This window comes from Ursus arctos, unplaced genomic scaffold, assembly GCF_023065955.2.
Source record: "Ursus arctos isolate Adak ecotype North America unplaced genomic scaffold, UrsArc2.0 scaffold_25, whole genome shotgun sequence".
Lineage (NCBI taxonomy): Eukaryota > Metazoa > Chordata > Mammalia > Carnivora > Ursidae > Ursus > Ursus arctos.
This window is the reverse complement of record NW_026622930.1, coordinates 40711050-40737905: the sequence shown is the minus strand read 5'-3', so window position 1 is coordinate 40737905 and position 26856 is coordinate 40711050. Positions and strand designations below refer to the sequence as shown.

At 39.1% G+C, this 26856-nt stretch overlaps 1 protein-coding gene across 3 annotated transcripts in view; it reads left to right on the top strand.

Moving 5' to 3' along the window:
* Positions 1-2300: 2300 nt before the first annotated feature.
* The window catches only part of ERO1A (endoplasmic reticulum oxidoreductase 1 alpha), a 48604-nt gene continuing 24048 nt past the window's right edge, over positions 2301-26856 (top strand). For 2 of the 3 annotated variants that reach the window (XM_057318521.1, XM_026480375.4), the window contains exons 1-6: positions 2301-2504; positions 11618-11737; positions 12686-12769; positions 17117-17155; positions 24465-24541; positions 24643-24716. In XM_057318521.1, coding sequence (XP_057174504.1) covers positions 2391-2504; positions 11618-11737; positions 12686-12769; positions 17117-17155; positions 24465-24541; positions 24643-24716 — 508 coding nt within the window. In that variant the 5' untranslated portion in view covers positions 2301-2390. Of the gene's footprint in view, positions 2505-5917; positions 6046-11617; positions 11738-12685; positions 12770-17116; positions 17156-24464; positions 24542-24642; positions 24717-26856 lie in introns of those variants that run through there. The other variant, XM_026480376.4, reaches the window with a different exon arrangement.

The following is a 26856-nucleotide window of genomic DNA, read 5'->3' as shown; positions in this document are numbered from 1 at the left end:
ACAAGAGTAGAAAAGTGGTTGGCAGGGGCTGGGGTGGGGGTAGGAATAGGGAGAAATTGGTAAAAGGGTACAAACCTTCAAACATAAGATGAATGAGCTTTGAGGATCTAATGTGTAATATCATCACTATAGTTGGTAACTATTTGTATAATTGAAATTTGCTAAGAGAGTTGAACTTAAATATTCTCACCAAGGAGGAAGAAAGGGTAAATACATGAGAAGACAGATGTGTTAATGAACTCAGTGGGGGGTTCTTTGAAAACGCATCTGTATATTAAATCATCATGACATGCACTTTGAATATCTTACAATTTTATTAGTCAATTAAACTTCAATAAAGCTGAGAAAGCAATAAAGTAAAAACTAAATTGTCTCATATGGTGATGGTTTCTGATTACAAGTTTGCTAGAAATTTGTTGCGGGCAAGAGTTCAAATCTTAGGAATGGAGCTTTCATCCTGGGAACATTCATACTTTTAAGCTCTCCCAAATTACAGGTTTATTGCATCAGGGTGAAATCAGAGCTGATTCATGTTCAGATTGCTTCCTTCTGCAATTTTAGGCTTTATTCATTTAGTTTCTCCATTTTCATACCTCTTATATCTGATAGTGTAATCTTCAGATATTAATACTGTATATGAAAAAATATTCATTCATTTTACAAACACAAGCAAAGGAGAAGCCTTGTTAAGATACGGAGAGTCACAGGTATGTTTGAGGCATAATTCCCGCTTAAAGAGTTGAAAGGGATTACAATTTAATGGTAGAAACATGAAGTAGAAATGTCATAAAGGATCACCTGTTGAGTTCTGTGGGGTGTCCCTGTACATGCAGGGACTGGCCTTCTACGTCTTTATATCTCTAATGTCAAGCTCAGTCTGGCATAGAGTAAGTTTATTGAATTGAAATTCATTTAGAGACTGGAAATGGGTGAAGACGAAACCAGAAAGACCATGTAGAAGAGGGAATTCATGAGCTGGGTCTGACCCTGGAGAGAGAAGTAGGATGAGTACACAGGTATGATGAAAAAACTTCCTAGGCGAAGAGGGAGATTGGATTAATATGTAAATGTGGCATGTTGTAGATATTAGAATCTGAGCTTCTCAGGCCCACCAGGATCTCAGATGGTTGATGACATTTTACGATGCGGCAGTCCACTAGGCAAGTGATTGGGCGGAGAATAGGTTATGGGCATCGAAGTAAGAAATACCTGAGTTTGAGTCTCACCTCTGGCGCATCATGTGGCTGTGAATAACACAGGTAAACTTTCTATGCTCATTTTTCTCAGCTGGAAAACAGAAGTAATACCGATTTGGGGCCTACCATATCCTAAGCTACTTCGTTAAACGATGGTTTTTTTAAAAATGACATTACCCCCCCCCCCAAAAAAAGATAATTTGAAATATTAATGTGTAAGATGTTGGGAAGCTTTCCAGTTTCACCGTGAAAATTTCTCCTTGAAAAAAAAAAAGCTTTTAGACTAGACCCATGGCTGGGAATGAAAGCACCAGCTCGCCCCCTTGCTCATGTCATCTCCCCGCTCTGGGGAGAGGAAATGAGAGGGTAGTTTCCACCTGCGCTGACGGATACAGTAGCCACTCGCTATATTTGCCTATGAAATGTGGCTAGTTTGCATAAAATGCACACCAGATTTCATTTAAAAACAACATGTAAAATATTTTATGAATAATTTAATATTGAGTATATTTTGAAATGTTTTGCACATATTGGGTTAAATAAAACATATTATTAAAATCAACTTCACCTGTTTCTTTTTGCTCTTTCGACTAACTACTAGAAACTCTAAATTACCTATGCAGCCCTGGTCCAGATGGTCACTCACGTCCCTTTCAGCTTTAAGACTGCCAGGGACACTGTGGACGCGTTAATTCGTACGGTTCGCCTTCCTCGCCGCGAGATACCGGAGGATTGGCGGGGAGTGCGCGGGGTGGGGCCGGGCCCTGCCGGGAGACCCAAACCCCTCCGGTTTCGCTCGCTCTCGCAGCGGGAAGGACCCCCGACTCCCGCGCGGGGGCTGGGGCGGCCGCACCCGAGCGCGGCACGAGGCGCCCGGCGTAGGGGGGCTGGGGACGGACGCGGCGCGCCGGGCGGGGCCCAACCGGGAAGCGGGTTCGTGCGTCAGCCTCACGCTCGGGGAAGGAAGCCGACCCGAGGCCCCGGGCGGCCGCTGCGGGCGCCTAGGCACGTCCGCAGGCTCCGCCGGGAGGTGGCGGCCGCTGAGAGGCGGGAGAGCCGAGGGCGGGCCTGGGAGGCGGCCCGGAGGTGGGGCGCCGCCGGGGGCCGGCCCGCGCGGGCTTCATCTGCGGACGCGCGGCCTGCGCCCGAGTGCTGGGACCGCGAGGCGCCGCCCGACGAGCGGCCAGAGCGGCTATGGACCGCCGCTGGGGCTTCCTGATCGGCCTCGTGGGGGCCGTGTGGCTGCTCGGCTCGGGTCACGGTGGGCAGCAGCCCCCTGAGACGGCGGCGCAGAGGTGCTTCTGCCAGGTGAGTGCTGTGCGCGGCGGTGCTGCCGCTCCCGGTGCTTCCCGCGTCCCCCCTGCGCTCCGTCCCGCGCGCCCCGCAGGTGAGGGGCTAGGAGTACCTCTGAGTCTCCGCCCTCCCAGACGAGCCCCCAGAGCTTCTGCTCTCTTGCCGGGCTGAGTCCTCTGCAGCTCGCCTGGCGTGGTGTGGACCGGTCCCAACACAGCCGCTCTTCGGATCCCGTGTGCGGTGAGAGGAGTGGGTGCACGCTGTTATGTTTTTACCGAGTTGGTTTATGCATCTTTGTTGGTCTTCCCTGCCCGGGAAGGGCGTGCACAGTGTGCACGCACACTCAATATGTGTTATTTTAGCAGAACTTGGGTCTTCCTAACTTCTAACTTGACCTGGAACTGTGTACGTTGTGCCAATGGTGGGTGCCTTCGCTCTCCTTCCTGGGCAGGACATGCTTTTGTAGGGGGGCCTCTCGGATCTCGTTGTCAGGCACGAGAAGGGCATCATGTGGTTTTTCTGTGTCTAAGCCCCACTGCCTTGTGTCTTTGGGGCCGCGGCTTGCCCTGTGGCTCTTCGCCTTGTGTGTCCTTTCTTTTTCCTAAATGTGATGAGGTTCTCGTAACGTGACGCCCATTTGGCTGGGCCGAATTGGGAGGATGAACCTTACTCCTTAGTGCACAAGTTTATTTACGAGCTTATTGTGATCATTTTCCCTTTTTAGTATGAGATGTGGGTTCCTTGAGAAAAAAAATTCAAAGAAATTTAGAGGTTTTTGGATCTACAGTATTCTGTATTTTAGTATCATTACTCTTAAAGTCACGTTTTAGTTGGCTTCTGTTGATAAAAATTACATTTTATACAAAATTGAGGATAGGCATCCAAACTTTTCCTTTTAAGTGGATTGTACTATTATCATAAATAACATTTTATATGTGTAGGGGCAATGCTACTGTTTCACAGAGTAAAGAAACACCTTTAAATATTATGGGAGGAAAAAATAAGTAAATCAATATTATGGGGGAAAACTGTCTCTTTCACTGCTTTTATATTCTTGCATTTTGTTGATTTGCTGAGTGATTTGTGAGTTGAGGTGTTATCTGGGCACTAGTAGGAGAGGTTGAAAGGAAATTGATGCTTTACAACTAAGATTGAAAAGCTCCTTTACCTTCAGGGATTGCAAACTGCACACAATCAAGTACTTAAAAGGAAGAAGGGTCATTTTTCTTCAGTTTACAAATACAACATAACACAAAGTGTAAACATTTACAAGTAAGTCGAGGTGAAAGATTTTAAAATAAGTGTTGAAAGAAGATGTCCAATATAACATTTTCAACTACATTTTAAATTTTTAGCTAATGAAATAGTAGTACATATTGAGCTTTTCAACTTTCACTGCCCCCCCAACCTTTTTAGCTATCTGATTAAAATTGGGGAGTTTTAATTTTTTATATTTTTTTCTTCTGATTAGTATTTAAGCTCCCACACCCTTATAATATTTTCAAGATTTGAATATTCCCCCAACACAAAAATCTGTTAGGTCCCTTTCTTTCCCTTTTAGAACAAGAGTGGCTGTTTTTCTTTTCAGAATCAACTTTAAAAAATAATAAATAATAAATTGAGGGTCACAAGGTAAAAAACACTTTAAAGAAAAATTTTAAATGGTCTATTTAAATCAATTTAAGAACAGAGACCATCAGTTTCAATTCAATAGATTGAAACAAAAATACATTTTCGTTCTGTTATGGTCCCTAATGGAAGAGATGGGGGTAAGGAGGAGAAGGGACAAGTGATGAATAGACATGAAAATTGGAGACAAGCATATTGACATAGACATGTACAGAGATGAGAGAGACAGAAATAAAGGGAGAAAATGGTGGAAGAAAAGATTAAGGGAGATTAATTGTTGAAATTATTCATTCAATAAACATTTATAAACACTGTGTGCATTGACCTGAATGTTTGGAATACAGAAATAATTATGGTGTGACTGCTGCCTTTAAGAACTTTCAATTTAGTGAATAAGGTTCGTTGGAGCCTGGCTGGGGAGATGCAGAGATCCTAAGCATTTTTTTTTTTTTAAGATTTTATTATTTTTTCTTTGACAGAGCGAGAGATCACAAGCAGGGGAAGTGGCAGAAGGAGGGGGAGAAGCAGGCTCCTGGCGATGTGGGGGGCTCGAGCCCAGGATTCCAGGATGATGACCCTATGCTTAACCTACTGAGCCACCCAGACGCCCCAATCCTAAGCATTTTAAAAAACAAGTTAGTAGGACATCTGGCTGGCTTGGGCAGTAGAGCATGCCACTCTTGATCTCGGGATTGTAAATTCGAGCCCCATGTTGGGTAGAGAGGTTACTTAAAAAATAAAACCTTAAAAAAAAAAGTTTTTGATTTAGTGTCTAGCAATACTAACTTTCGACCTAAAGTTTAGAAATACAAGTTAAAATCTCATTCTCTTTGCAGTACCGAATTAGCAGCAAAGTTCTGTGAAGTCTGCTTTGTTAATAGTCTTTCTCTCCGTGTTGCAATCTCCCTTAGCACTTCTGCCTTGAATTACCACGTCATCAGCCCCCCTCACACTCTTGCATGGGTGCCTGGTAGTAGGGGTTCTGTTAACAGAATACCAACTCTAAATTAAGCCAAAGCAGCATGTGGTTATTTGGCCTTAGAAAGTTGTTGAAGTAAACTGTACAAAGCTCTATAAATAATCAGATTAAATTCAATAAGCATTTACTGAGCCCTATGGTGAATACATTTTGAGAGATCAAGAAATAAACTAAAAATATAAAAATTTAGTTCCATTTCTTGATACTCCAGAGTACTGAGCCTAGTACGTAATTGGTACTCTGCAAGTATTTAGGTAAGTTACAGTACAGGATGTGAGCACTGTGCTAGCAGGAGTATATTCTTTCAGTTACTCTGCTTAGCGAGCTATTTGCATGTTTTTTTGGAATTGATCTTTCAGATGGGTTGATGGCTCCAAATGAATCTTTCAAGTTAGTCAATTACTGCATATGCCTGTTGACATCAAATCCTACTAAAACTGTTTTCACTGTATGTTGTAAGTTATTTCCAATAAATAACAGTGCTTCAGTGTTAGTTGCTGCAAATAAATGATAAATTTCTAGGGACTTATCAATCTTCCTTATATACAGCTCCCCATTTCTTTTTATCATTTTGTTTAAAATTTAAAAAAATTTTTTTATGCAGAAAATTGGCCTTTTTTCCCTTTTGGTGTGCAAGTCTATATAGTCTGTGTAAAGAACCCCATGTCATGACCTGCCCTTTCTTTAAGCCAAAATAATAGTTGTATTATTTGTTGTAATAATAGGTATGGGCTTGAAGTAAATGGAGACTCTTCAGACTTTCTTATTTTCCTTTTTTTGTTTAGTTTTTTGTTTGTTTGTTTTTGCTTTTGACAGAGTTTCAAATTTCCTTCTCCCCATTATGTACCATTAGAGAGAATGAATGTAACAGAACTTTAATCCCAATTCATGGACTCCCAGGATGCATTTTAACCCCAGGAGAAATATTGAAGCCCAGATATGGAGTCGGTATGGACACGTTTTTTCCATTTAAATTAATTAGAAACAAGTCTGTAAACTCCCATGTAGTCAGAATGTTTTATCGTTAACATGCTAGTGCTGATAACACTCAGACCCGCTTACTTGAGCGCAGTAAATATCAGGCTAATGAAACGCTAGTAGCTCAGATAATCCAAAATGGCTATTTCAGAATTGATTATTTTCATTTTATAGATGCACTCTGCATACGTGTATTTTAGCAGATTTACCTGTCTAATGTCTTGTTTGGGTCAACTTAGAAAGTAGTTTTTATTTGTTAGTCAGAGTCGCTGAACCATGGAAGAGACACTCGGTAGTACGTTGCGTGGTAGGTGGAAATAAGCCAGGATTAAAACTTAGTCAGAGGAATCTTTGAAACAGGTTATACTGGAGAGATATCCATTGACTCTGAGTACTTCCTACATTCCAGGCCTTTTTGAACAAAGAATGTGGAACAAAGCACGTTTCACATTGTTTGCTACACTTGCGGTCACAACAACAATTTAAAGTTCTAAAGACTAAGGCTTTAAGGCAGAAGTAGCTTGTAGCTTTCCATGTCCTCAGAATGGTGCCAGCTACCCAGTATAGAATCTTTGGAGTTTCCATGCTTTCATTAACAGAGGTGTCTCACTCAACTCTTTCAATGAATAGTTTTCATGTTCTTTTTGATGGTCACAAACTACTATAAAAGTAAATACAACTAAAGGTCTTGTAAAAAAAAAAAAAGCACACTTTGAACACTTCTAAAAGGTATTTCATACAAGTATGAAGAATATATTCTCACAGTGCTTCAGGAAAAAAACGATAGTCTATGTTAGGACTAGAAGTCGTTGGCACATAAGGAAACTATTTAGAAAGTGTTTTTGTTTTGTTTTCTCTTTCATTATAAACTAAAGGATACCTTTAACCAGAAAACAGTGAACAAGCAGGCCTGTGTTATTTTCTTTTCTCTTGCATTTTTATATTTTGGTATTTGGTCCAAACCAGTCAGAGTCTGCGGAGAAAGTATTTGAGACTACCTCTGCAGCTCACTGTTGGGTACCAAGTACTGTGTTCCATTGGGGCCAGAGATGTCAAATTTTTGGAAAATTTTAGCTGCAAACTGGATGGGTTTTTTTTTTTCTTACTAAAAAAATGTAAGGGTGCCTGGGAGGCTCAGTCGGTTAAGCATCTGACTCTTGATTTTGGCTCCTGTCATGATCTCAGGGTCGTGGGATCAAGCCCCACATCAGGCTCTGCACTAGGCGTACATAGAGCCTGCTTAAGATTCTCTTTCCCTCTGCCTCTCCGCCCAGGCTCCCACCCCTGACTCACCGTGCGCGTGTGTGCACACACTCACTCTCTCTCTCAAAAAAAAAAATGTTGTGGGTTGGGGAATAGTAAGATCCCTCTCACTAGAAGCATTTAAATAGCGGTAGGGTAAGAATACTGACTAACATTTACTGGCCATTTATTCTGTCATTTCATTTTGATATCAGCTCTTAGAGATGGGAGCTATTAGTATTGCCGTTTTGTGTTGACATAGGAAACTGAGGCTTAAAGAGGTTAAAAAAAACTTGGGTAAGATCAATCACTAATAAGTAGCAGATATGGGATTCAACCCCGAGAAGGCCTGACCCCAGGGCCTTGGTGCTGACTATTGTTACGCACTGCCTCCTTGAGAGTGTGTGGGAGGGCACTGCTGTGTGCTTGGGAGGTTGCCGCAGAAGGCCTTCAAAGGCTTTTCAGATCTTTAGAGACTAGGATTTTAAACTGGGTGATGTTATGTGAGGCCTACCCTGGTCCTTATATCTACTGTCCCTCAGCAAGGGCCTTCTACTTGCCCCCTATTAGTTTGGCCCCCTATTCAAGGCTGATTGCCACCTGAGGCCTAGAGCACCGAGGCTTCCAAGTTCAGCATGCATCAGTGGCTTTGTGTATGTGTGTGGCAGGGAGTGGGGGAGGTGCAGTAAACAAAACATTCAGATTCCTATGGTCGGGTCAGAATTCCGTTGCAGTTTAGGAGATCGTGTGGCAATTATTTCAGCAGCCTTAGCACATCCCAAAGCTGCATTAGTGTCGAGTCATCCTTGTTCCAGATCAGCACTCATCTTTTGGTCTTAGTTTAGGTACTAGGACGTTGCTTTGTTTCCAAGATTCTTCTCTGGGTCTGTTCACTGGATTTCTTCCTTTGTCTTTCCCAGAGACTCTATTCTGGTAACATGGATGGTTCTCTAGTTTCTAGAACTGGGTGTGGCATCATACCTGCCAGACTCTTTCCAGGGATTGGGTTTTTGCCTGTTGGCAGGCTTAGCTGAACGGTCACGTGGCTTGCATTTCTGAGTATCTTCCTGTCTCTCCTTTGCTGGGCCCTCTCCATCTACTGAAAACTCCTCCACCCCTGCTCCACCTCCTTACGGCCCTGCTACCTTTTGTAGTAGTTGGAAATACCTCCTACTCAATTTCTAAGGTAAAGGTCAGAGGATTTTTAAATCTGCCATTGTCCTATCTTCTCTCTTTGAGGTCTTCGGGCAATAAGCCATTTCTGCTCTGTGCGTCTTGTATTCCTTTATGGTTTGGGGCTTCTTCTAGCTTCCTTTGTGGTTAAGGTATAGATCGGTAAAATGTTGCACACAGTGGGTTGTTTACCTTTGCTGCTCGCCTTCAGTGCTCTGAGTGCATTCCTGCCGCTTGGGCTCGTGTGGTCTAGAGCACCGAGCACCACCGTAGGTGACATGGTAGTCCATAGTCATCGTGAGACTGGTGCTGGGCTCCAGTGAGTGCCAGTGAGCGAGGACAGCCTTCGTGGAAACATTCATTCATACATCCACTCCACAAATAAATATCGAGCACCTACTGTGTGCTTTCTAGAAGTACAATGCTAAGGACTAGGAATACAAAATGAACAAACATGATTTTGCTCTCAAGAATTTTAAACTCTAGAGGGAGGAAGTGAAATAGATAAATCCAATACGTGAGGTAATTTGTATGTAGGAGTATGTGGGGTGTCGTGGGAGCACATAGGGACAGTTAAGGCAGCAGGGGTTGAGTGGTACCCCAGGGGTAGCTTTCCAAAGGAGGTGATGCCTGAGCTGGAATTTCAAAAACAGATTTTTACCTTAAAAATGAATTACTTAAGGGGCACCTGGGTGGCTCAGTCGGCTAAGCATCTGCCTTCAGCTCAGGTCATGATCTCAGGGTCCTGGGATGGAGTCCTGCTTCGGGCTCTCTGCTAAGCGGGGAGTCTGCTTCTCCCTCTCCCTCTGTGCTCTCTCTCTCTCTCAAATAAATAAATAAAATCTTTGAAAAGGAAAAGGTGGACACATTTTTTAAAAATGAATTACTTAAGGGGGAAAGTAAGCTTCAGACCCTTTCTCTTATTTTGTGTGTGTGTGTGTGTGTGTGTGCTTGTTTCTTTTTGTGACCTAATGTTTCTATTTGGCATGTGTCCCTTTGGCCTTTGCAGTCTTTGTGCCTGTTATTCCTTTGTATAATAATTTGTATCCAAGGGGAAAAAACAGTAGCTATTTTATGTCCTTAGAAGTTCTGTTTTTAATGCTTGAAAGAAAGAGGTGCGAAAAATCAAATCATCTAGGTTAGAAGCACTTTTTGTTTTGTTATTACCCCAAATTAGAAGCCGAAGGTTATTGTATGCTCAGAGAATTTTTAGCAGGAAACAAGGACAAATTTGCATATGAAATGAAAGTAGTTATTACAGTAACAAAATATGTAGATGAGATTTCTAGTACCCGAGTTAGTCCAAAAAAAGAAGACTAGGTAAATTATGTAAAATCTTAGCTCTTAAATATTGCTGTCATCATCCAAAGTGTTATCTGTTATCGTGCAAACATGTTCACTCTTAGGTGAAAACTTTGCATTACTGTTTTGTGATTTTTTTTTTTTAAGATTTTATTTATTTATTTGACAGAGATAGAGACAGTCAGCGAGAGAGGGAACACAAGCAGGGGGAGTGGGAGAGGAAGAAGCAGGCTCATAGCGGAGGAGCCTGGTGTGGGCTCGATCCCATAACGCCGGGATCACTCCTTGAGCCGAAGGCAGACGCCCAACCGCTGTGCCACCCAGGCGCCCCTGTTTTGTGATGTTTTAAAATTAAAAGATAGTGCAGGATTTTATGTATTCCAAAGGGAAGGCACCTACATTTGGTATTTCAATAAAGCATTATTTGCTTACTTACCAGTAGATTAAAAATTTTTTTTTCTATAATAAGTCTCCCTAAAATGTAATTCAAAGTAGTTTGTAATGCAGATATTCAGACCAAATTATGATAAGGATCTCTTTTCTGCAGCATGCCCTGTATTTAAAAAAAAAAAAAAAAATCTAGTTACTCTTCTTAAATCATGATGTATTTGTTACTTATGATGTTACAATGTTAGCAATGTGTAAGTAGTTCTGCGAGGTATTTGCCTGGCCCCAAATAAACATCTAAGACTTTTAGTTTCACTTCTGATAACATTGTATGATTGTAATTACAGTTAAGACGTTAGTTTTAAGCATTTGAAGATCAGAATTGGCTTTGTGGTCAATTTGCTATCTCTCTGCTGCCGATACAAGTGATTTGTATAGGCACTGTTTCTAACCTAGACAAATTAGCATGGCCTAATATTTGAGAGTTGTTAGATCCTTATAATGAATTATTGTTTCTCTTATAAATACAGTAGTATCACTTGTTTTTATACTTTCACTAAGCTTGTCTCCAGACTATACATCCTGTTGGAAACTAAAAGGAAAGACAGGGGCGCTTGGGTGGCTCAGTCGTTAAGCGTCTGCCTTCGGCTCAGGGCGTGATCCCGGCGTTCTGGGATCGAGCCCCGCGTCAGGCTCCTCCGCTGGCAGCCTGCTTCTTCCTCTCCCACTCCCCATGCTTGTGTTCCCTCTCTGGCTGGCTGTCTCTCTCTCTGTCAGATAAATAAATAAAACCTTTAAAAAAAAAAAACAAAAGGAAAGACAAAGACAATTGAATCTTAGGAATATGAGTCTCAGGAAAGCCAAGAATGGGAATGCAAGTGGGGCTTCAAGAAAGATGGGGAGAAGTAGGTGCTGGAAACCCCCAGGGAATCCATGTAGCATGTGTTCTCTATCTCCTGTCTCTGCTTCACTGTGTATCTTTTAAAAATTTTCGGACTGGCTTATGTGCTCCTCGGCTCACATGGTGGAATATAGTCCAAGTTTACTTGTTTGGTGGTCTACATGCAGGGAGAGACATCTCTTCTTATTCTCAATTCCAGATTCCTGGAGCAGGGACCATGGCCTGGTTTGGGTTAGATGCCTACTCCTGGTCAGGCCTGGGGTGGGGTTAGAGAGTGGCTGCAGGGGACCAACTCTTTGCATGTGTATATGCCCACATACGTGTGATGATGAGCTCAGTACCCCCTACAAACAGCGCCACTGCATTCCGCTAGGTATACAGTAAGAGCAATAGCATTATTAGATTACTGTCATACCCCATCTCTGAAAATTGGAGGAGGAGGGATGATGAGAGTTGGTTGAATCATAACCTCTTGAGGAAGAAGAACCCTGGTGTGCCTACGGTATTTTATGTATTATTTCCTTTTCTTTTTAACAGGTTAGTGGTTACTTGGATGATTGTACCTGTGACGTTGAAACCATCGATAGATTTAATAACTACAGGCTCTTCCCAAGACTACAAAAGCTTCTTGAAAGCGACTACTTTAGATATTACAAGGTATTTTTATTTTTAATTTTTTTGTACAAGAATACTTACAGTTTAAATGGATAACTACATTTTCTTAGGAATTGTTGAGCATCAATATTGTGGCCATTATTTACAATTCAGTTCGCAAGAGTGAACAATGTGGTTCTGAAACTATCCTTTGGATACTTTTAATTTCAACAACTCAGTTTTGCACTCTGGAGTTAGAAACTTGTTGGTTAAATTGAAGTCAGAACAGAAACTATTATATTGTTATCAAAATTGCTGATTCATACTTTTCTAAAATACTGTATGACTCCACTTAATTAAAATAATTAAATTTTTTGAGCAGCATGACTTTATTCTTTTTTTTTTTTTTTTAAGATTTTATTTATTTATTTGACAGAGATAGAGACAGCCAGCGAGAGAGGGAACACAAGCAGGGGGAGTGGGAGAGGAAGAAGCAGGCTCATAGTGGAGGAGCCTGATGTGGGGCTCGATCCCATAACGCCGGGATCACGCCCTGAGCTGAAGGCAGACACTTAACCGCTGTGCCACCCAGGCGCCCCAGCATGACTTTATTCTGACCTATATTATTTTAACTAGTCACTTGAGAGATCTGCAGAAAAAGTTTAGAAAATCTGATCATTGGAGTGTGTAGTTCTCATCTGAGTTCACAAATGCCTGTTACTGCTTAGAAAGACTATCATGTGAGTGGTGGTGATATGGGCTACTTTGGCCCCTAGTCACCTTCTGTTCAGGGACACTTTAGTAGCTGTCTGTGTCTTTCTGACCCAAGTCCACCAATTTACGTACACAAGCTAACACATTGATACAATCACTGGAACTTGGCAGCTGGGAAGTGGAAGAAAAAGAAGAATTGCAGCTAATAGCATGACCAGGTTATAGCATCCTAATTCAACGCCTGTCAGTAATAATCTCAAGATTCTTACTTTTATAACCTTTTCTGTTATTCTATAGGTAAACCTGAAGAGGCCATGTCCTTTCTGGAATGACATCAGCCAGTGTGGGAGAAGAGACTGTGCTGTCAAGCCTTGTCAGTCGGTAAGAACCATGTATACATTTAAGACCTGTTACATCTTTTTTCAAATAATTGCAATTTTTAAAAAGGGGCAATGCAACTAAAATAACATTTCAATCCTTAGGTTAAATATAACATTGTTTGATATTTATAGATTAAAAATGTAAACTTGGGTGCCTGGGTGGCTCAGTCGGCTAAGCATCCAACTCTTGGTTTCTGCTTAGGTCGGGATCTCAGGATCCTGGGATCGAGCCCTGCATCAGGCTCTGTGCTCATCAGGGAGTCTACTGGAGATTCTCTCTCTCCTTCTCCCCCGCCACACTTTCTCTCTCCCTCAAATAAATAAATAAATAAATAAATAAATAAATAAATCTTTAAAACAAAACCTAAGCTTACTAATATAAAACCTATTTTGAATTATCCTGCTTTTATAATAATAGAATTTAAATTTTGTGATAAATATAATCCTTTGATTTGCTAGTGAGATTAATTGTTCTTTGGCTTGATGTTTGTTTTTCTTCTTATGTCTTACCCAAAGTTGTGTTTATAGTATAATGCCATGAAATCAAAGTGGAAACAAAATCCCTCCTTTTCTCATGGGTGTAGTGTTTTCCTTCCGTGGGGAGGGATTGGACAAAACACCTGGTTTTAATTAAGAATTTTCAGAACAGGACTCCTGGATGGCTTAGCTGGTTAAGCGGCTGCCTTCGGCTCAGGTCATGATCCTGGGATCCCGGGATCGAGCCCCGCATCAGGCTCCCTGCTAAACAGAGTCTGCTTCTCTCTCTGCCTCCCGCTCCCCCTGCTTGTGCGTGCTCTCTCTCTCTCTCTGACAAATAAATCAATCTTAAAAAAAAAAAATTCTCAGAACATTAAAATTTGAAGAATTTTACTCTGAAAACAGAATTTTACACTTTCAACAAAGCCTTTTTTTCCCCTTTAAAAGCATATATTTCTATTTTACTTTTTTATTGTGGTAAAATACGCATAACATAAAATTTGCCATTTTAACGATTTTTCAGTGTACAGTTTATTGGCATCAAGTACACTTTGTTGTGCAACCATCAAACCATCCAGTTGTAGAACTTTTTCCTGATCACAGACGGAAGCTGCACGTTCATTAAACAGAAACTCCCCGTTCCACCCTCCCTCTCGCCCCCGGTGACTGCTATTCTGCTTTCTTTCTCTATGAATTTGATTATTCTAGGTACCTCGTGTAAGGGGGATTCTTACAAGATTTGTCCTTTCGTGTCTGGCTTGTTTCACTTAACATGTTTTCAGAGTTTATCCATAGTAGCACGTATTTGAGTTTCATTCCCTTTTAAGGCTGAATAATATTGCATCGTATGTGAGTCTGCGTTTCATTTATCCAGTCTCCCGTTGATTAGCTTTTGGGTTATTCCCGTCTTTTGGCCGTTGTGCAGAATGCTGCTCTGGATATGGAGCACAAGTGTCGGCTTGCATGCCTCATTCAGTTCTTCAGTTCTGGGTGTATACCCACCCGGAATTAGAATTACTGGATCATATGGTGGTTCTCTGTTTAGTGTTGGGGAAACATTATGCTGTCTTCACAGTGGCTGTACCATTTTACATTCCCACCAGCAATGCCCAAAGCTTCCAATGTCTCTGTATCCTCACTAACACTTGTTCTTTTCTGTTTTCTGGATAATAGCCATCCTAATGGGTATGAAGTGGTGCTATAATTTTGAGTGGTTTATTTTTATATGTGTAAATATTGCTATATAGACCTATCCAGCATATGAAATTAAAGCAAATAGAAAAATATTATTTATGGGTATTTTATCATTAGATACATGAGAATCAGGTCTTTAATTATACTCATCCTCACAGATAAAACTTTTTGAAAATTCAAGCATTAACTTGTGAAACCACCTCTGTTATGAAAATATCATTAAAGTGATATCATCGGTTTAACCGTTTCATTTTATTTCCTAAGTTCTAGCATTTATATTTAGTAATAGGAAACATTGGTTGTGGAAATTTGAGTTTACCAATAACTTATGTATGACTTATTTTATTTTATTTTTTTTAAAGATTTTATTTAGGGGCGCCTGGGTGGCACAGCGGTTAAGCGTCTGCCTTCGGCTCAGGGCGTGATCCCGGCGTTATGGGATCGAGCCCCACATCAGGCTCCTCCGCTGGGAGCCTGCTTCTTCCTCTCCCACTCCCCCTGCTTGTGTTCCCTCTCTCGCTGGCTGTCTCTCTCTCTCTGTCAAATAAATAAATAAGAATCTTAAAAAAAATTAAAAAATTAAAAGATTTTATTTATTTATTTGAGAAAGAGACACAGCAAGAGAAGGAACACAAGCAGGGGGAGTGGGAGAGGGAGAAGCAGGCTTCTCACTGAGCAGGGAGCCTGACACGGGCTCAGTCCCAGGACCCTGGGATCATGACCTGAGCTGAAGGCAGACGCTTCAACAGCGTTCTTATGTATGACTTATTAAACATGCTAAAAGTATGGCAGATACTTAATAAAGGCATTTAATTACACTTATACGTTAAATGGGCCATTATTAACATTGGTCAGAATAGGCAAGTGGTTTTACAATTATTGAAAATTTGAATCTCATCTTTTTTTAAAAAAATTTTCTTTTCTGGGGCGCCTGGGTGGCGCAGTCGTTAAGCGTCTGCCTTCGGCTCAGGGCGTGATCCCGGCGTTATGGGATCGAGCCCCACATCAGGCTCCTCCGCTATGAGCCTGCTTCTTCCTCTCCCACTCCCCCTGCTTGTGTTCCCTCTCTCGCTGGCTGTCTCTATCTCTGTCGAATAAATAAATAAAATCTTTAAAAAAAAATTTTTTTTCTTTTCTTTCCTTCTTTTTTAAGATTTTATTTATTTGAGAGAGAGAGAGAGCACACAAGCAAGGAGTAGGGGCAAAAGGAGAAGGAGAAGCCGACTCTGTTGAGCAGGGAGCCCAATGCGGGGCTTGATCCCAGGACCCTGGGATCATGACCTGAGCCAAAGGCAGCCGCTTAACCAACTGAGCCACCCAGGTGCCCCACCTTGTATATTTCTTGTTCCAGTCTTGGAATCAACTATTTTTTAAGGAGCCCTAGTTCTTTTCAGAGGAAAATGACACTGTTTTTTAGTCGTGTGTTGGCCACTTATGAACTATAGGACCTGTCTGTCCTCAAAGTGATGCTGTGAATAGACATAAGCATGTAAGTACTCTTTAAACTGCAGGGCCCCATTACAGTGCTAAGTATATTTCTGAAATAGATTATACCTGCTGAAAGGGAAGGACCGACACAGAGACAATCCTTGTATTGTGTAACTTTCCAGACTTTGAACTAGCTCAGTGTATAATTCTTTTTCTAAGACCAGATATTTAGATGGTTTCTAATTTTTTTTGTATCATGCCAAATTCATAAACTAATTTCGGCAGAATTGACACCTTTACAATATTTATTACTGCTTTATGGTCTTTGAACATCTGTCCAGTTATTTTAGTAAGTGAAAATCCTGGTGGAATTGCTAGCCCAAAAGATGTGTACCTTTTTAATTTTGTTGATACATTTGCTGAACTGATCTCCAAAAGGATTTAACCACCAGAGTGCTCATTTCTTATTCACGGACTAACACTAGATGTTGTTACTCATTTTCACATTGGCCAATTAGTAACGGAGGGGAAAGAATGTTGTTCTGACCCATTGTAAAGGTAATAAATAATTGGCTTTCAGTTTATAGAGAGGTTCCAGGTTGTGAGTTCAAGCCCCACATTGGGTGTAGAGATCACTTTGTGGACCCCCTGGTGGCCAGTGTGGGACAGTTTGAGCATCAAAAGCAGTGACTATTTTTACATTTCCATGCTATTATGTAAGTAATAAAATATGTGATTGGCAACCTATACAATAATTTGTTGTTGGGTTTTTTTTTTTTTAAAGATTTTATTTATTTATTCAACAGAGATAGAGACAGCCAACAAGAGAGGGAACACAAGCAGGGGGAGTGGGAGAGGAAGAAGCAGGCTTCCAGCGGAGGAGCCTGATGTGGGGCTTGATCCCATAACGCCGGGATCATGCCCTGAGCCGAAGGCAGACGCTTAACCGCTCTGCCACCCAGGCGCCCCTGTTGTTGGGGTTTTATTTACTTTTAAGAAGTAATATAAAAACTGCCTAACTATTCTCAATTTAAAAATAATCTCATAGGGCGCCTGGCTGGCTCAGTTGGAAGAGATGTGACTCTTGATCTTGGGCCATGAGTTCGAGCACCACGACGAGTGTAGAGATTACTTAAATAAATAAAATAAACTTAAAAAAATAAAAATAATCCCATAAATTAGAGAAACTTAATTTTTTTTCAGAAGATAGACTAAATGTCTGATAAAAGCATTTTTTTTTCTTTTTCAGGATGAAGTTCCTGATGGAATTAAATCTGCAAGCTACAAGGTATGTGCACGTACCTACTAATGTGTCTAGTATCTTTTTTTTTTTTTTAAGATTTTATTTATTTATGTGACAGAGAGACAGCCAGCGAGAGAGGGAACACAAGCAGGGGAGTGGGAGAGGAAGAAGCAGGCTCATAGCGGAGGAGCCTGATGTGGGGCTTGATCCCATAATGCCGGGATCACGCCCTGAGCCGAAGGCAGACGCTTAATGACTGAGCCACCCAGGCGCCCCCAAATGTGTCTAGTATCTTAACAAAAAACTTGTAAAACTCATTTCCCCGGCCACATGTGTCTCCGCGTCTTGCTCTCCTTCCCAGTGATACTCCTGGAGAGTCATTTGTACTCAGTGGCTCCAATTCTTTATTTTTTCCTGTTGTTCAACCTTCTATTATGGAAAGCATGAGGGATAAATAAAAAAGGAAAAAACCCATCACCCAGCTTCAGCCATTATTAGTCTGATATCAGTCTCGTTTCGTCTGTACCTTGTGCTCCATTTTCCCAATTATTTTAAAGCCATTCTCAGATAAGTCTTTTTGTTTACAAATATTTCATAGACATTTCTAAGACAAAAGATACTTTGAAAAAATATAACCACAGTCAGGGTTCAGATTTCTCCACTCATTTTTCCTAAGTGTCTTCATAGTTTGTTTGAAACAGGATTCCGGCGTATTTCACACATTGCATTTGGTTCATGTGTCTCTTATGTCTCTTTCTCTCTTTTTGGATCAGTTTTGATTTTATAATCCTTTTAGATTTACAGAAAAATTGTGATGCTAATACAGAGTTCCCATAAACGGCACACTATTTTTCTCTATAATTAGTATCTTACGTTAGTGTGATCCATGTGTCACAATTCATGAACCAGTCACATCATTCAACACATTATTTTCTGTCAACTGGCAGTTATGTATTACGGCTTTTCAGATTCATTTTCTGATATGTATTGATTAGCGTTGCTGTGTATTCACTGTTACAGCATATCAGGAGACACATAATGTCTGGTTTTCTTTTTGTCTTACGATGTTAAGATCGATCATTAGGTTCATTATACATCCAATATAAAGTTCCCTACTAGGTTTTTCCTTGAAAGTTTTAGCAACTTTGATAATTATTACCTAGTTGCATTCTTTCATTAGGGTTTTGGAAATGCTGATATTCTAATTATATCATTCTTTCTATACTTATTATCTGTTATTATTCTATAAAGATCTTTTCTTGTCAACTATTTGGTTGCCCTGAAATACAGTTTATACAGGACAGACAGGATAAATGCTTCATTCTTTTCCTTTGTTTACCAGTTTTTCAGGATAATTATGAGTTTGGTACCCAGCGCCTCCAACGATGCCTAATAAGGTTTTTATTTTTAAGTGTTATTTTGAACTTATGAGTTTTGACATATTTTATGTATTGGACTCTATTGTAGTCATTTTTTATGATTCCTTTTGATGGTTGAGTTGTTCTGTCTTTGGCTACTAGGAACTCCTTCAGGTTAGTGACTATGGCCTTTTAAGATGATCCCAGTAGTCTTAGTAGACTTTTTGCTTTCTATTATGAAAAGATCTTCTAGGTTAATTTTGTACCTTTCTTGTTCCAGGCTTTTTTCCCCCCTAAGGAGTCCTAGTTCTTTTAGTGGGAAATGGTGTTTAGAGATTATAATCTGGGCCCTACGGGGTGCTAGTTGTTCCTGGGTTGTTATTGTTTCAAGGCCTTTTTCTAGGCCAAATTCACTTTGCGATTACAGACTTTTAAAATATACCCAGAATCTTACAATATTTATTGCTAGTGCCATATTTGGAGCCATAATCACTTTTTGCCTGGATTGTTATAGTAGCCTCTTAAATGGCATGCCTACTTCTGCCCTTGCTTATCTGTTGGCTCTTCTAAAGACAGCAGGGACACCTGAGTGGCTCAGTTGGTTAAGCAGCTGCATTCAGCTCAGGTCATGATCCTGGGGTCCTGGGATCAAGCCCCACATCAGGGAGCCTGCTTCTCCTTCTTCCTCTGCCCCTCCCCCTGCTTGTGCACTCTCTCTCTGTGTCAAATAAATAAATAAAATCTTAAAAAAAAAAAAAACAAACAGCAGCCAGAGTGATTTTTTTTTTTTTTAAGATTTTACTTATTTATTCGACAGAGATAGAGACAGCCAGCGAGAGAGGGAACACAAGCAAGGGGAGTGGGAGAGGAAGAAGCAGGCTCATAGCGGAGGAGCCTGATGTGGGGCTCGATCCCAGAACGCCAGGATCACGCCCTGAGCCGAAGGCAGACGCTTAACCGCTGTGCCACCCAGGCGCCCCGAGAGTGATTTTTTTAAAAAAGATTTTATTTATTTATTTGAGATAGATCGAGAGAAAGAGAGAGCACGAGCACAAGCTGGGAGAGGGGCAAGGGAGAGGGAGAGGCAGACTCTACGCTGAGCAAGGAACCTGATGCAGGGCTTTTTATCCCAGGATCCTGAGATCATGACCTGAGCCGAAGGCAGATGCTTAGCCAAGTGAGCCACCTAGGTGCCCAGAGAGTGATTTTTTTTTTTTTTTTTAACGAAATGAAGTTGTATCTCTCCTCTGTTGAAAATCCTCTCATGTGCTCCATCTCTCTTGGAGTAAAATCCAAAGCACTTAGACAGTAACGGTATATCAAGAGACCATAAGCCAAGGTTTGCCTGAGGCAGAAGTGGTTTATGCCTGTTGTTCTGGCGTCCTGAATGACTTAACATTTGTCCTGAGTTTTAAATATTTAAAATAAAATATTAATAATTGGGTTAAAATAAGCTTATCATTTGTCCTGAGTTTTAACTATTTAAAATAAAATATTAGTAGTTGCATTAAAATAAGCTAAGATAGATTTGATTGACCAAATGCTTTGTATTTCTAGCTTCCTCTCTTGTCTCCTCTATTTGAGATATATGTACACTAAATAGTTCTTACTTTAACACCTAGATGACCAATAATAACTTGTGCTTCTTTTTCTGACCTTTTCTAGATGTAAATAAATGATTTTTCAAGGAAAATATGCTGGGCGATAAAATACCTGCTGATAAGATAATTGCAGGCAGACATAATTGCTGGGGACAGCTAACTCCTTACCGTCTTGGGAAGTGGGGGGAACAGAACATCATTGGACATTCTGCCCGCTGGTCTCTTGGACTTAACAGCCAATTGTGCTGTGGCCTGTGTCATACCGGTGATATATCCTAAGCTTCCACGTTGCCATTTGACTGGTCAGTGTTAAACCTGGCAAATTAAAGTTCAGGTTTATTAAATACAAAAATGGGAAATAAAGGGCGAGCAATCCTGCACAGAAAGAGTAGTCTTCCTATAGTGGTTTTATTTTTTTTTTGTATAGTGTAAATCAACAACTTACAATTATTTTACTATTTAGTAATTAAAAAATGTTTTACAGTGAATCATTTTGGCCAAAATAACTAAGAAAGAAAAAAAGAAGTACATGCTTAATGAAAAAGTATTAAATTTAGATTTCTCACAACAGTTGATGATGTGTAACTTGCATAAAATGTCACGATTTACCATCCACAAGAGCCATAGAAGTATCTCTGACCGAATGAACGCCAGAACTCACAAATCTGCTGACAAAGTTTAAGCATCTACTTTGTAAATTAGTGTAAATTAGTGGTTAAGAAAACTGCCTAAAAATGATAACTTGGGGCTCCTGGATGGTGCAGTTTGTTAAGCTCCCAGCTCTTGGTTTTGGCTCAGGTCATGATTTCAGGGTGGTGAGATCCAGCCCCGTATCGGGCTCCATGCTCAGCAGGGAATCTGAGATTCTCTCTCTCCCTCTGCTCCCCTCCCCCAGCTTGTGGGCGCACGCGCTCTCACAAATAAATAATAAATAAATAAAATCTTAAAAAAAAAACCAACTTAATGTGTAGATGCAGTGATGCATTTCCATATCATTCTGGTATATGTGATTTTTCATTTAGACTAAGTAACTCTTCTAAATTAAAATTGTCTGATGTTATTATGAAAATTTTCATATATACGGGAAAGTTGAAGGAATTTTCCTGTGACCATTCATACCGATCACCTGGATTCTACCATTAACATTTTGTAAACTTACATTATCTCATATGGATCTGTCCATCTTTCTAGTTATCCATTAAAAAATATCATTTTCTGGATGTATTTCAAAGTAAACTGCAAGCATCAGTACACTTTGCCCTAAATGTGTGTGTGTGTGTGTGTGTATAAGTTAATACACAATGAGATGTACAAATCTTTAAGTGTGCATTTGCTAAATGCGTATACCTGTGTAATCTATGCTTCTATTACAATAGAGAACATTATCATTACTCTAGAAAGTTGCTTTATACACTGTCCAAATCAATTTCTACTTTCCCCCCCAGTGGCGACCACTATTCACTTTTCCACCATAGATTCTAATGTAATTTTGCTCATTTTCGGTGCCATGTTTTCTTGTTCACATACAAAGGATGAAGTCATAGCTATTAATGTGTTGGCTCCAATGGCAGAACTTTGCACATTGTTAAATGATGCTATCATCATCAGAACTTTTGGAAGTTCACGCTATTGAGGGAAAACATTTGTCTCTGTTGTGAATGCCAGTATAAATTCATTTAAGGCTCAAAATTGAAGACAAAATATTTGTTTTGTGGTGATAATATACAAATTTTAATAAAAACAATTCTGACTAAATCAAGAAATCTGTGGAGCAGAAATGAATTTGTAGTTGGTTAAGATATACACATAATTCAAGGGCACCTGGCTGGCTCAGTCAGTGGAGCATGTCACTCTTGATCTCGGGGTTGTGGGTTCAAGCCCCACATTGAGTGTAGAGATCACCTAAAAATAAAATCTAAAAAAAAAAAAAGAAAAAGACATACACATAATTCATAATTGTGTCCAAACATGCTGTGATATTTTACCAATTAAGATAGAAGTAGTAATTGTCAAGATATAGAGGTTTTTGTATTTATATATATACTTAATGACCATAACATTTTTGAGGTGAGGCTAATACTGAAGAAAATAGTCCTTTGGCGTGGACAGGAATCCTTTCTTTGCTGTCCACCATCATCCAGATTTTATAAATGTTTGAGCTTTTGAAGACTATATTGTAAAACAACCCAAGAGTCTTTCAGTGGTATTAACCAATTTTTAATAAATGAGATCTCTAACTGTCGATTGCTGTATGTTTAAAATCAGTGGAAAAATATTCAAAGTATCACTGAATGGAATGCTTAAAGAAAAAAATTCTTAGCTTTTGAAGGTTTAGCAAATTGCAGTTATTATAACAAAGCTTGTAAACAGAGATGTTGAAATTTTTTCCTACAGAAGGTAGGGAGGAATTGAACATATTAGCTGGGGAAAGTTCAAATGGTGTTCTAAGGTTTAATTCTGAAATTTTATAATTGTGTTTTGAAGTATCCCCTCTTTGGGAAAAGTCTCTTCTTGATCAAACTCTTGTTTTTAATTGGATAAGTTTATATTCTCATTGAAGTGAAATGAAATAAGCCTTACAATTTTGTAGCATCTATATTTGGCAAAACATTTAAAATAATAAAAGAAAAATTATTTGACAAGTTTTGTCTTAAAATATTTAGTGAAGAAACATACTGTGGAGACCAAAGAATAGACCTTGTGAAAATAATTTGGTTTAAAATATTTTCACATATTTACCTATAGAGAGAATATTTTTCTCAATTAAAAATTATAAATTCAGGGAAGAATTAATTGAAGGTATTGGTGATTTCAAATTGAATAGCCATAGAAATTAACTTTGAAGAAGATTATGGGCAGTTTTTTGAAAAATTAAAAATGATAAATTGAAAAAAATTTTTCTTCAGAAAAATGCCAATGATATAAAATTGAGACATATGTGACTTAACAAAGCTGATTAAATTTTTAAATAGAAACTAAGAATAATAAAAAACCCCAAAAATATTTTGTTTAGCTTATGTTTTAGTATTCAGATAATTATAATAAAGTTTTAAAATTTTTTGTTTTAATGTAGATAGGTGTGTTATTTTTTGAGTAAATTCTGTTCATTTTTTGATATGTATTTTTAACTTTTTGTTTTAAGCTAATAAACAGCTTATAGAAAAGTTGCAAGATTAGTATAAAGATATTTTGTGTCCTCTACAGATTCACTGATTTTTAATATTTTGCCTCATTTTTCTATATACATATTTCTATATACATGTTCTTATTTTTGGAACCATTTGAGAGTAGGTTGAATATATCATATCCCTTTACCACTTAACACTTAATTATGTAGAAAGAATTTTATTTTTGAAAATAGTGTTGGAATTGAGCTGTCTTATAGGTCAATGTAATGAAAGAAAGTTGTTATTTAGTAAAGAAATATTAAAATTTGTATCATTTTAGTTATTTTCGTGTTCCCTTTTATCCTCAGAAGTGTCATAGGCTGGGCAGTCGTTAGTATGGTCATCCTAACAATAAGGGCATTCAGTAAATATTTGTTGAGCGATGGAATCTGTGCCTTCTGCTTCCAGTGTCATCTTTCAGGTCTGTTGTGGTGATGACCAGTGTGTTTGAGATTGTATCATCTACATTCACTTCTGCTGTGCCGTGTACATGCCTAGCAAATAATGTGTGTGTGTGTGTGTGTGTGTGTGTGTGTGTGTGTGTGTGTGACGTTGAGAAGGAAGGTGGTTGTTAAATATATTTTAAACACCTAAAGACACTAGAATATTTTTTATAAGACTTGTTGGGCCCTAGGGCATATTTAGAATCACGGCATTTAGAGTTGACATGGACCTAGACACACATCATCTGGTCCAACCACTTATTTATGGAAGAGAAAACTGATGCTTCCAGTTAGGCCATTAGGAAAGTGGGACATTGGGGCTCCTGGGTGGCTCAGTCAGTTAAGCACCCAACTCTTGATCTCAGCTCAGGCCTTGATCTCAGGGTCATGAGTTCAAGCCCTGTGTTGGGCTCCACACTGGGCATGGAGCCTACTTTTAGAAAAAAAAGAAAAAAAAAAGTGGGACATTACCTCATGATGCTTTGCTTAGTGTTCCTTAGACCGCAGAGATTTTCTTAGTGAACAGCTTGGTAATGAGTTATCAGAACTTTGTTCTTTATTTTGTGACCATATAGTGAATGTGTTCACCAACAAAAACAAGGGGCAAAGCCTTTTATACATATATTTTTAGCTTCAGGGAAGATGTGAGGGCTTAATTTTTTTTTAAGTTTGAAGCCAAGGAAAGGGTGCTAGGTATAAAAAAACTTCAAATAACTTTGAAATTCTTTTAAAAAGTTTTTAAAATGCAATAAATCGTAATCTGTTAATCCTCCTTTTCCTTTTAGTATTCTGAGGTAGCCAATAATCTCATTGAAGAATGTGAGCAAGCTGAACGACTTGGAGCTGTGGATGAATCTCTCAGGTTTGATTTTTTTTTTTTTTTTGCAGTAGTATTTTATGTTTTTTTCTTGTGAAATGATAACTGAAAAAAAGGGATAACAGTACCGTTTTCTTTATTTGAAGTGAGGAAACACAGAAGGCTGTTCTTCAGTGGACCAAGCATGATGATTCCTCAGACAACTTCTGTGAAGCGGATGGTATAACATTTTTCACAGTGTGCATTTTGTTTAAAATGGGGTCTAAGGAAAAAAGTATTTTAAAATGGTTTTTAGAACTCTCTTTCTAAAGTTTGGCAGTTCCTCAAAAAGCTAAAGACAGAGTTACCATATGACCTAACAATTCAACTCCTAAATATGTACCAAAAAAGATTGAAGATGGGGAAGCAGATACGTATGCCCGTATTCACGGTGGCATTTTTCACAATGGCCAAAAGGTAGAAATGACCCAAATATCCATCAACAAATGAATGGGTAAACAGAGTGTAATAAATACACACAATAGAATATTATTTAGCCATAAAAAGAAACAGTTTTGATATGTGCTGCCACACGGATACACCTTGAACATACTATGCTAAATGAAATAAGCCAGACACAAAAGGACAATTATTGTATGATTCCATTCCCATAAAATATCTAGACTAGGCAAGGTGATAGAGACAGAGTAACCAGATGTTAGGAGAAGGGGAGAATGGGGTGTTATTGTTTAATGGTTACAGTTTCCGTTTGAGGTCATAGAAAAGTTTGGAAACAGTTAGTGGTGATGGTTGCACAATGTTGTGGATATAATTAATGTCACTGGATTGTACTCTTAACATGGTTAAAATGGTTAAGTTTTACGTTATATACGTTTTACCACAGTTAAAAAAAAACCAAACCCTCAGTTTCTGGAAAAAAATTTACCTCCTGAGTCTGAGTCTTACAGTTTTGTGTATCTCAGGCATATAAAATACATACATACATACATACATACATACATACATACATACAGATGTATGTATATATAATTTTTTTATTTTTATTTTTCGTAATATACACAGGCATTTTGTGTAAATAGCTCAAATGTAGAGATTGAGATTGCAAAAACTTGCTTTTGTCGTACGGGCCTTGGGTTACATATTTTCCTTAAAGATGGTGTGTGTTAACTTTTGGAAAAGAGAAGAATGAAACATGAGTTGCATCTGAGACATTGGAAGCTGGGCCAGAGTGCTGGTACTATTCAAAGCCAGGAGCTCTAGGACCCATTAGAACCCTTTAATCAGATTTATGGATTCTCCTATTCTTCTTTTTTCTAAGTTAATTGTTAGCCTTTTAATTGGCCAAACAAGATCAAATCAAACCGAGTTTTCGTATCCTTCAGTGGCTCTTTTGAAGCAGATTAATGATCTTTAAAAAAAATTAGCAAAAAGAATGATCTAGATCATTTTAATTGCAAGTGAGAGACGAATCCTGCAATTCCCTCCAAAAAGAGGAAGGCAAAGAGAAAGTACCTACTTTTAACATTGTGGATTCATTTTGGAAAAAAAAAAAGAAACATATGCTTTCCTTAATGTAAAACATGATTATGCCTTGGCAAATAATATTTATAATCCTTTAGTCCTAATTCCCAGATCTGAAAACTCTGAAAAATGAATATTTTCCCCCTAAGTTTAGCACAGACTCATTTACTGTGAATATTCAGATTTCACTACAGAAATATTTTTGGTGTTTGATTAAAAGTTGCTGCCCAGTCCCTGCTGGAGTAATTATTCAGTATATGTTGCATATATTATAATACTTTGCTAAAATCTGAGAAGTTCTGAACTCCGAAACACATTTGGCCCCTGGGATGTTAGATAGGAGTTATGGACTTACACCAAGGTTTAGACTAGTAAAGAAGGGGGATAAAACGCTCTCCCAGCCCCTTAACTTTACCATCTTTTCCTCAAGCATTCTTTGGCCTGAATATTATTATGTGAGTTAAAATTAAACTTTTAACATGCAGCATATTTTTTTAGACCTGCAGTGTTAGAGAAAGAACAGGAATACTTGGACTTCATTTACCAAAGTATACTTTTGAGACTACCTGCTTATATTTGTGTAGCAAGGGCTGAGAATCAATAATTCTTACCTGGTAGAGTTCTGTTATCTTGGATGAATCACTTGTCCGTTTATATTTGTTTCTTTTGTTAAAGAAGGGTGAATATTTAAAAAAAGGGATAGCTTTATAAGGAAGATAAAATGTATGTAAGTGGTAGGTAGAAGACAGAAGGTATCTTATAAATTTTAATTAGAAATTTGTCATCTGGCCAAATATGGCTATAGTAACAATCTTTTAAACAGTTTTATTCATTTACTT